The sequence below is a fragment of the Solanum verrucosum genome, unplaced genomic scaffold, assembly GCF_900185275.1.
Source record: "Solanum verrucosum unplaced genomic scaffold, falcon-dt-bn FXZP01000020.1, whole genome shotgun sequence".
Classification (NCBI taxonomy): domain Eukaryota; kingdom Viridiplantae; phylum Streptophyta; class Magnoliopsida; order Solanales; family Solanaceae; genus Solanum; species Solanum verrucosum.
Window position 1 is genome coordinate 350,162 of NW_026019903.1, and position 10,841 is coordinate 361,002.

A 10,841-nucleotide genomic window follows, 5' to 3' on the forward strand; every position below is an offset into this window, starting at 1 on the left:
TAATATTTTTGAAAAAGGATGTTTTGAAACATATTGTTTCTTGACATACCAAATGACACTAGTTTGATTGGGTGATATTGGTCTTATTTTAGAAATATGAGAGTCTAGACTCTAAGAGGGAGGGTTATGGATACAAATTTTGTACCTTTGCGATATTTATACCCACAAAAAATCGAGAAAAATGGTCCAAATTTAATGTGAGTGAGTTCACACCAAGTATGGTCTATTCCCATGGTGTTCTTGAAGTAATGGTCAAAGTGTTTTTCAATGAAACGTACTACTACAAGGGAAAAAAAATCAGGTTGTGGGAAGAAGTGAAAAGACTAGCTAGAATCTATAGTTTATAAACTAAAATTTCCATGATCTTAAGCTAACTGATTCGGATTCAGCAGGAGAATTTCTTCTTCCACAACACCATCGTTGAAAGACGAAGGCCAAAATAGACTAGATGATCTTGATTGGGTCACTGTAGTAGATACATCATCCAGCAAGTATGGTAGTATGTTTTTCTTCATTTCACTAGTAGATATTTCAAGATGACTTCCACATACTTTCAACAACTTCACTTTTCCAGCTTCATCCAACATCCTTAGACCAATCCAGTCTTCTGTATACAGCTTTGTCTACAGATGATCAGAAAAAAAAGAAGAAGTGAATTATGTAGAAACAGATGAGATTATGTTCTACGTAGAATGTTTATAATTAATTACCTTCTGAGCAGGCAAAACAGTGCTGAAGGAACCATCAGGATAGTACCCAAACCATGAGGTCTGCTTTGGTACCAAAATTTCATCTTTTTCAAACTGATGAAAACAACAACAAGAGAACTTATGAGCTATCAAGTTCTGAATGAAGAGTAAAATCAAGTTGGGAATATATTCCATACTCACCATAATAAGTATTAAATTTTCCAAGCTTGCAAACCTTTTCTTGTAAGTAGAGTTTCTGTGTACCTCATTGTTGAGTACTGGAAGGAACTTACATCCTTTTCTATAGTTAGCTATGTCCTGGAAAGCGCAAAATGCCACAAAACAAAGCAGAGAAGATCAGATAAGTTTGATACAGATATAGCAAAATCACATAATTTGGTTACTTACAGTTGGGATTTTTATGTAACCTGCAGGAGCAAGATGTGCCTGGAATAGCATTAAAGGACACAATTTAATAAAGGGACTACATAGTTGTATTAGTGTATATGAAAAGAAAAGGGCAGACCTGGATAAAATTGCTGTAAATTGCTAACTTGAGCAAAGAGTCTTCAAGAATGCACCAGATACCTGACTGCCAAAATCGAAAAGACTGAAGAAACTATACTGTTTCCCCTAAAAAACATAACTTAGAGAAGTTGAAAATGTCTATGGGGTCAAAGGGAACATACACCACAGAAGGGAATAGAAGCAATTCCAGCATGAGGACCAGCTAGAGATATAAGATTCCTCACCTGTTACAGATATTACGAGAACATGAATAGAGGTATTCGTTGAATATACTAGATGATAAAGTTTTAACTTCTTACCGGAGGTCCATCATCACAGAACTCAATAACCCCTCTACCAACCATATTCCCCTGGAAAAAAAGATAAGAGGGATTGCCAGACTTGTGAAAGAAGGAGATCAAATTATGCGCGGAAACTTTAAGAGGTCTACATTAGGAAGTGCAAAGTTGCTTCTCTTTTACCTGGGAGAGCCCGATTATGTTGTAACCTTCACTAAGCTCACTCATTTTCTTTAACTGTAAGTTGAAGGAATACTGAGATTAGGAACAATTGCAGGTTGATCAAGTAAAACAACACATTACACTAGCTTGACTTACCTTCTGGCAAGCAATGTCTATCTACAAACGAAAAAACAAGAAGCCCGAAAAGTCATTAATTTTGCTTTATCCATGATGATGAATCAGAATCATGATAAACAGAGGTAACCTGCTTGGGAAAAGGCATAAACCAGGAGTCCCACTCTCCATTACCAATTTCTCTATACAAACAGAGAAAAAAAAGCAAGAGATTAATTACTCTTGGAATTTAGCTAGAACTAAATTGGTAATTAGACTTAAAAGCAACAATTAACGACTAAATTTCCCCCTGCTTCTCTAGTAAACTCTCGTCTACTGAGATGGACACATCACGAGAGCTACTAGACCAGATGATACGCGGAGAAATCCATCATCCTTTGTTTTTTTTTTTCTAAAAACTTGAACAGGTAGCCATGCTTACATGCAATGTCCTGAAGAGCCTGACCAGTTGCTTAAAAGCTCGGTGAAATGTGTGATTCCTCCATTGCTACATTTATCTGCTATTCCTGATTTATCATGTCAAAAACCAATTTCCTCTAAGATATCAAACAATTTAAACCCTACAATACATTGTTATTCCGATACGATAACAGAAGAAGATGAATTAACACTACATATTACAGAATACAAACAGAGACAGAGTCACCTTTATTCAGAAGGAGTCGATTAACACCAGTTCATTGAAAAATTACACTACGTAAATAGGTCAAATCTTTTTGACTTTTTATGTATATTACATGTTGAATTTTGACTTTTTGTGTGTGTATTTATTTCTCTATATTTTGAACAGTTTTACAATAATTAATCATCTCTAATACCTATATTCAAGATTATTCAACTAATCAAGCAATCATACAAGGCTACAAACAACAGTAAACATAGGATAAAGCAATATAATAAAATTAAGAAGATAAGTTTACCATGAAAGACAACAAAAGGAAGAGAATAAGTAGTGATTGAGTGAAGGGTGAAGAGTACATTAATGAATATCAAAGTGAATTTCATTGGAAAATAGTCAACAAGTGTATTGTATAAATGTTGGATTAAATTGTTATCAACAAGTGTGGATGTTGGAGAAAATAAATGGATTGCTTAATTTCTAGGATAAATAAATAATGTAGCACACCAAAAATAAAGATACACGTGGGAAGAGAAAACTAGATAGAAGGAGAGAGAAAAATAAATATTCCAAATGAGTTGTGGTAGTTGACAATCAGTTAATGCGTGTTCTAATTGATTACTTAGTTTCTCTTGTCATTGACACTTTTTTCATAATTTAAAATAACTGAATTATTCGAAGTTTAAAAAAACTATGATCATTTATTATATGAAGTACAGAGTCTTTCAATTTTTCATACGTACGCTCAATCATACAGAACTGAAACACAACATGACTAAAGAAAGTTTCAGTCATATGCGTCTGAATGCTTTAGTTCCTTATTGCGAGTTAGTCATATGCATCTGAATGCACAAACTTCAATAATTAATTGTTTGTCTTCAACATGTTATATGAATGTATTTCATGTGGGCATATGGGAGATTCTTTTTTTCTTTCATAAATTTTACATATATTACTTGCAAGAATGCCAGTAGATATGCTTTAGTTCCTTATTGCGAGAGTTAGTTAGCATACATACATGGAATGTATATACATACAATCTTGTGTACAAACTGTAAATTTTCATCCTGAATCCGATGTTCCTATATGTTTTTTTGCAACTAGATGGTCTTCAGATGCTGCACGTTGGAGCAATAAACTTCTGGTAATCTTAACTGAAACAAGAGTCAGCAATGTAGCAGCAGGAACAAACACAACGTCTGGAATGCGTTTTATTATTTTGAGCTGAGGCACCGCTTCACCGGCTTTCTTGACTGCCATTGCTGCAGGGGGTGTTGCCAGCCCAATGAAGAGCAATGTATTATCTGTCTTGTTTGGTTGTATTTTCTTCTTCAGGAACTCTACCACAACCGTCTTCTTACTTTCTTCATCTACTGCCTTTTCTCTTTCCTCAAAACATTCCTATATTTGCCACACATGATTAGCAACCTGTGCGCGTGTTATTTTGTGTTGTGTTGTGTGTATATACACACATACAGAGAGAGAGTGAGAGAGAAGACAACCTTAATTTCGTGAAACGAAGGCACAACCCAGTGCTTGCCAGGCAATGCACCATTCACAGTGCTGTGGTTAATTAAAAGAAGCTTCAGTGTTACCCAAAGATGATGGTTTTAATAGTTTTATAAAGTTAGGAATATCCTAACAACAAACTAGATACTGGTAGTTTATCGGGCATTACATTTTCATTTGATAAGTTTAGGCTAGTTGTATCAACATAAGTTCTGACGGAGTTTTGGACAAAGCATCTTACGCAAACATGTCGAGAATTGCCAGATGGAACTCGTCTAAATTATCAATATTTCTCTTATTTTCACCCAGGAAGAACTCGTTGAATTTTCCTGCCGCTTTATTAATAACCTGTGTTGTTGAAAATCCTGTAGAGTTGAAATAATTATGGTTCACAAATGTCATTGATATCTGAACATAAGACGTACAAGCTACATCTATGCTCAAATAAAGTAGGGAGGTGAAGAAGAAAGATGATTAGCAAAAATATAAATTTTAAAAAGAGAAGTGAAGATGACTGACCTTTTGCCGCTATGCTGGTGACCAGACCCATCTTTGTCAATATGAACAAACAAATTCAATCAAGTATATAAAGAAAGACCAATGAAGAGGACAGGAATGACGTGCTTGTCTGTATAGGTGACGGGTGCAAGCAAAGAATCCAGCAAATGTTCCATTGGTTTGCTAGGATCTGATCCCTTACTTTCATCAAACTTTAGCTTTAGCAGAGATCTGAACAATGGGCTTAAGGAGGAATCTACACAACGGGCTCACGGATGATGCTCTGATTTTGCCTTGCAACAGTAATCCCAAAAAAGGGACAATTCTGATTCCTGACCAACTCTTAACATTTCAAACTTTTATCATGTGGGAGCTCATCATGTGAATTCTTGACTTTTATCAAGCTTTAGCTTAAGCAGGAATCTACAGCATGGGCTCCCTCCCAGCATTTATCACCCAGCAATAACTCTAAAAGAACCATACTTGTGCAGCAGTCATTTCCGATTCCTAACCAACACTGACGTTCAAGTACTAATTTTCTCTTGATCTTCAGTCGGAGGACTTAACACTCTTAACAAAGACAAATTCTACACATTCCAACCGCATCAACTCCTTTCTCGGGAAGGTCAGGTGTTTATCTGTCTCCTTATTACAGATTGTGGTCTTTGTGCCATAGTCGTGCATGTATCTTTAACCTCAAGGCCGACATCTGAGATATGAGGGAAAGCAAGAGTACATACAAGATGTGAAACACATCATATTGGCAAGATAGTCATCACTCATAATTCAGCCAATCCAATATTATTACTATAAGGTGTATCCAAACCTCGCATGTACAACAGCAAATGCTCCAATAGAAGATGTATTTCTTCACGCTGTGCATGTATTTTATCCCCAGCAATAAATTCACAAACCATACCATTAACTTCAATGGTACTGCAACCTGCCTCCTTTTTTGCCCCTTCTCTCCGCATCCGCCCCTTAATGTCTTCAACATCACTCCACCTCTTATCAGTGGCATACATGTTCCTTAACATAATATAGATCCCATCATTCCACGGTTCCATCTCAATTGCTTTTTTCTTGACCTTCTCAGCCCTTGTAACATCTTTGGCATAACCACATGCAAATAGAAAGGAACTCAATATTATTCCATTGGCTTCATAAGGCATGGTCTTAATCAAGTTTTCAGCTTCCTCCAAACACCCTGACCTCCCCAAGAGATCAACCAGACAACCATAGTGCTCAATTTGTGGAGTGAGCCCATACTTCTCCATTTCTACAAACCATTTCTTGCCTTCCTCCACCAATCCACCATGGTTGCAAGCTGACAAAACACCAAGCATAGTAATCTCATTTGGCTCGTATCCTTTACTCTTCATCTTCTCAAAGACCTCCAGTGCTTCTTTAGCAGATCCATTGATCGCCAGCCCATTAATTAAAGCATTCCAACTTGATGACTCTTTTACTTTTATCTCATCGAAAAATTCCCTGGCTTTTGCAATTTCCCCACACTTGGCATACATATCAACCAAAGCAGTGCAAACATTTGAAGATCTATCTAATTTCTTCCTCTTCACATACTGGTGAATCCAGTTGCCCAAATCTAAAGCACCCAAATCAGCAATAGCGGGAAGTACACTGACAACAGTAACACCATCCGGCTCCAATGTCGTCCCCATCTGCAGCTCATGAAACAATTTCAAAGCCTCTTGTGGCTGTTTGTTTTGACAGTATCCACCAATCATTGCGTTCCAAGAGAACAAATTCCTTTGCGGCATTACATCAAATAACGCCCTGGCTTCACTTACATTACCATTACTGCAGTGCCCACCAATCATACTAGTCCAAGAAATCACATTTCTCTCCGGCATTGCCCAAAACAATCTATTTGCTGACAGCATATCTCCTTTCTTCACGTAAGCATCAATCATCACATTGAACGCAGCAACATCTTTCTCAGGCATTGCATCAAAAAGTCCTTCAGCAATACCCATACATCTGCACTTCAAATAACCTCCAATTAAAGCTGTCCACGAGACTGGACTTCTTTGGGGCATTTCATCAAACAACTTCCTGGCAAAAGCCATTTCACCAAACTTCCCATACATATCAACCAACGAAGTGGCCACAAACAAATTCGAAGCAAACCCACATTTCAACACATGATTATGAATTTCCATGCCTTCCCACAACACGAATCTTGCGCCACAACACTTGGAAAGGCTCGAAAGCGTGTAATTATCGGGTTTAAAACTTGTATGTCTTAATAAATCTCTGTACAGAAATGTTGAGTCGGCGAATTGACCAACACCCATGTGGGATTTTATCATGGCGTTACAGAGGAAAGTCTTGTCCTTTTGGAGACTTTTGTCGAACATGCGGCGTGCATGGCTGATTCCAGCAACTGGGTCGCTGACGGAGAAGCTTGAAATGAGCATGGTGAATAGACTGACGTTATTTTCAATGGCGTTTCGAAGCATTATGGCGTGAATACGGAGAAGAGTGGCTTTGGAGTTCCTCCGTTGAAGCAAAACATGGCATTCTCTCTCTATTCTGCTCCACATCCCAAAGGTTTTTCTATCCTTCATTGCTTCGATTTTGGGGAAGAAATTATGGAAATTCCTTTGAAGCAAGTTTCGTAGCAAATAAAGATGTAAAATTGATGCTTTATAGGGGTTTAACAATACTCTCTCCTCTCCTCCTTTTAAATATAAATACTTGGTAACTCCTTATTTATTTGACACATTTCATTTTTTGATAGTCAAATGACCGACAATTTATGCATGAAAATTCAAAATGTGTCACATAAATTGAAATGAGAGTAAACAATAAGGAAAAGAAAATGTATGAAATATATACAGAGACATTCAAGAAAGTCTTGAACTGCAACCAACAGCATTTACGAAATACTATAACAATCACAGAGCCAAAAACACCATAATCGTATTGATTACTTGAACTAGTTATTGGGAGGTTGAGAATGGGTGAATTCATGCATTTCATTATCAAGAAGAAACACTCAACTCACATCCAAATGCTCGATGATTTCAAAGTGTATCTGGAGATCAGGGAGCTTATTACCAAAATACAATCTTTCACGTATATACAATTTCCCCATATTCTTCCGAGTTGCTTCTTTGAGAAGCCGAAGAAACTCATCTTTCTCCTTCCGGATCCAAATCCTGTCACGATCACACCATTGTCTAGGAGTTCCATGAAGGAAAAACCGAATTCCAGGGGCTCCTTGGACGAGGTGATCAGAAATTTTATGAATGACATCTTGGTTGGTTACATATGCTCCCTCTGTGTTTAGACCAACATCTACGTAATGGAACTCAGCTAGGCTATTTAAGAAAACATCTTTAGAATTTGGAATAATCTGATCTTGTGGCTGGGAGGAAAATCCTCCGTTTGTGACATTCTTGTTTGCTAGCGGCACGTCTTCAGTGAGCTGGACTGGTGCAAAACCAAGCTCAGTAACAAGCTGGTTGAGTACAGTACCACCCTTACTAAATCCAAGTAGCAAAGTTCTTGGTGTACTTGAAGATGACGTAGAAACTTCAGCTTGATAGGGCTCTTTTTGTTTCCCTGAAATGACTCTTTTTGCCTGTTTCAAGACAGTAAAGTAAATTCATAAGCAACTAAACATGCAAAATCATTGCATATAATGTTCTATGAAAATGTGCAAGAAGTAGTAAGAAGTTCCCTCTTTGAACAGGCAGTATATCACTATGATTCCTAATATTCTGCACATGGAAAAATGTGAAAAGGCAAGCGAGATTAAATGGAAGAAACACCACAAACGGAAGAAGAATATTCACAAGCCAGCTAGAGAAGCGAGTTATAGCCTTATACAAGCTCTATAAGGAGCATAGCCAAAAGCAATTAGTAATTCATCACTTCCTCCAATGTTTTTGCAAGAACTAACAGACTAAATAAACTTTCTTAGATCTTCACAACTCATCTATGTCGTCCCACAAACATGTTTAGGGTGGCCTCTAGTCAAAACTGGCCCAAAGGACTTCTTCATTCACTAGATGGACTGCAGGTTAATGGTCATGTCAAAACCTTAACTTTGTTCCGAGGCTTATTTAGCTTTTTCTGGAGGATAGTGTGATATAACAACAACATACCCATTATAGTCCTACAAGTGGGATCTTGGGAGGGTGGGGGTGTACGTAGACCTTACCCCTACCTTGAGGATAGTGTAATATTTACCTAAACTACAGAGCCAAGAGGACGTACATGGCACTACAAGAAACTGCAAAAATCGTACATCCTAGAGCCAAAAAGACTTACAATCTATACCGAGACTCTAATGAGGAACTTCACCTTAAATTTTCTCTTTCAATCAAGTTGAACTAACTTAACTAAAAAGTGGTACATGGTGATCAGCGCATAAGGCAGGTACTTCGAACAATAGATAATACCTCTTTTAAGCAATTCCACAAAAGCAAGACAATGGAGGAAGAAGCAGGGAAACCATCTGCATCATAAGATTTAGGCTCTCCATATTCATTGACAGAAGGTATAAAGTCCTTATAAACCGCAAAAGGTCCATTGAAGACAGGTGCCTCAATAACCCAAGCATTGATAGAATTCCCAAATTTCGAAACCAAGATTTCAGCAATTTGCTGCAGGTCAGATAGCCTCTCAATCACTGGATTTCCCGTCCCTTCAATCTTATCTCCATTGAAAAAAATAGCATTTGCAACAGGCACCTATGTTTCATACAAAATGCAAGGCATTAGACGAGCAGTCCATTCGATGGAAAACAATAAAGACAACAACTTTCACAGTAAACAGCTAAAATGCACATCACTTCAAATATGTCGTCGAACTTTAAGAAAAGACTCATCTATGTCATCCGTTAAAAAATTGACTCATTTATGCTATTTCCGTTTGAGAGAAGGTTCATCCATGGCACTATTTGTAAACTAAAAATATTTTCGATTTTGCAAAACTATTTTTTACACATGGTCAATTATGATTCGGCCACGTCATTAATTAAATTATTTTTTAAAAGGGAAAAGGCTCAAATATGTCATCGAGAAAAAGGCTCATAAAATGCCATCAGATGAAAGTTTGGCTCATCCATGTCATTTCAGTTAACAAATAATAACTTGGATGAACCTTTTTCTCAAACGAAATTGGCATAAATGAGCAAAACTTTTAACGGATGCCATAGATGAGCCTTTCTCAAAGTTTAATGAGATATTTGGTCATCAAAATTTCCTTTTTCAGTGTCTAAAAAGCTCCATACAAATCAAAATTGAACATGCCCAAATATGTAAGTGGTCTTGAATGGATGCATATAAAACGAAACCAACTAATTAGAACTGAGGCTACATATAAACGATTCCAACGAATTTGACTTGAAGCACAGGTGATTGATAGATTGATCTACATAGCTACGCGATTAAAATATCAATTCCATTGTTTTTTTTAAAAAGTGAATTTAATGGGATAAATTGAAGTCTGAAAAGGATTTAGGGTTTAAAAAAAAAGAACTTACAGAGAGAGATTTGGAAGAAGGAGAAAGGCAAAGTGAAGCAGCAACTCGATAATATGTGTTGTACAATGGCACCTTCAAGATTCCTGTCCAACGATCCATGGGAACTTACTACACCTTTTAGCCCATTCAATTGAAAATGGCGAAGGATTTTGCAGTTGCTTCGAGTCGACCAAGATTCGATCAATGCCAACAAATTAAAAATTTGGGACTAACACTTTGAACGTATGGTATTATAATATTTTATTGTTTTAGTGAATATAATATTTGAATATATTATATCGTTCATTGTTATTATATAATGTCAATTTAATTTGAATGATAAACCTATAACAAAAAGTAATGTACAAAGTAGAGCGGTAGTCATTAAAATTTATTAAATATAAATTTATAAAATGATTCAGATTATATTAAATTCAATGAATATATTAGTCCAAATAAATATTATGGATTAATATAATTGAGTTAATTATTTAAATTTAATAAATATGAATTTAATTAACGTTCGCTCCATAAAGTCATATGCTATGTCATTTAAATCTGATTGGCCAAAGGGAATCATATTCCTATCACAACTCCTCAATTCTAAAACGATAAATAGGGGTCCTCATAATTTAGAATTCTAACAAGAAGCTAGAGAAAACTCGTGGATTAAAAGCCACAGATTTCTCTACAAGTTCAAGAATTCTAACAAGAAACTAGGGAAAGCTCGTGGATCAAAAGCCACAAATTTCTCTATAAGTTAAAAAATTCAAGATTTCAAGCATTCAAGTTCAAGAACGATCAAGATCAAGACCGCCACAAATTTCTCTACAAGTTAAAAAATTCAAGATTTCAAGCTTTCAAGTTCAAGAACGATCAGGATCAAGACCACCGGATAAGATCAAGCTCGAAGCCCTTGAATTCAA

General features: G+C 36.5%; 4 protein-coding genes across 4 annotated transcripts; all 4 read right to left on the bottom strand.

The window, feature by feature from the left end:
• Positions 1-295: 295 nt before the first annotated feature.
• LOC125820552 (uncharacterized) lies at positions 296-2,862 on the bottom strand. Its single transcript, XM_049499956.1, has 12 exons — positions 2,713-2,862; positions 2,214-2,298; positions 1,923-1,974; positions 1,814-1,834; positions 1,679-1,732; positions 1,517-1,567; positions 1,379-1,441; positions 1,216-1,281; positions 1,098-1,136; positions 891-1,007; positions 711-803; positions 296-623 (listed from the first exon to the last, which is right to left on the bottom strand). Exons 1-12 carry the CDS (start codon positions 2,795-2,797, stop codon positions 366-368), a joined length of 984 nt encoding a protein of 327 aa, XP_049355913.1. The 5' UTR covers positions 2,798-2,862; the 3' UTR covers positions 296-365.
• A 569-nt stretch (positions 2,863-3,431) lies between these two features.
• LOC125820629 (uncharacterized) lies at positions 3,432-4,780 on the bottom strand. The gene is made up of 4 exons (XM_049500045.1): positions 4,440-4,780; positions 4,162-4,285; positions 3,914-3,974; positions 3,432-3,812 (listed from the first exon to the last, which is right to left on the bottom strand). Exons 1-4 carry the CDS (start codon positions 4,468-4,470, stop codon positions 3,474-3,476), a joined length of 555 nt encoding a protein of 184 aa, XP_049356002.1. The 5' UTR covers positions 4,471-4,780; the 3' UTR covers positions 3,432-3,473.
• Positions 4,781-5,197: 417 nt separating this feature from the next.
• On the bottom strand, positions 5,198-7,005 carry LOC125820215 (pentatricopeptide repeat-containing protein At2g44880). The gene has a single exon (XM_049499648.1). It carries the CDS (start codon positions 6,983-6,985, stop codon positions 5,198-5,200), a length of 1,788 nt encoding a protein of 595 aa, XP_049355605.1. The 5' UTR covers positions 6,986-7,005.
• A 403-nt stretch (positions 7,006-7,408) lies between these two features.
• Positions 7,409-10,107, bottom strand: LOC125820561 (uncharacterized). The gene is made up of 3 exons (XM_049499966.1): positions 9,937-10,107; positions 8,852-9,142; positions 7,409-8,028 (listed from the first exon to the last, which is right to left on the bottom strand). The coding sequence occupies exons 1-3, from the start codon at positions 10,033-10,035 to the stop codon at positions 7,441-7,443; spliced, it is 978 nt and encodes a 325-aa protein (XP_049355923.1). The 5' UTR covers positions 10,036-10,107; the 3' UTR covers positions 7,409-7,440.
• Between the last annotated feature and the right edge of the window lie 734 nt (positions 10,108-10,841).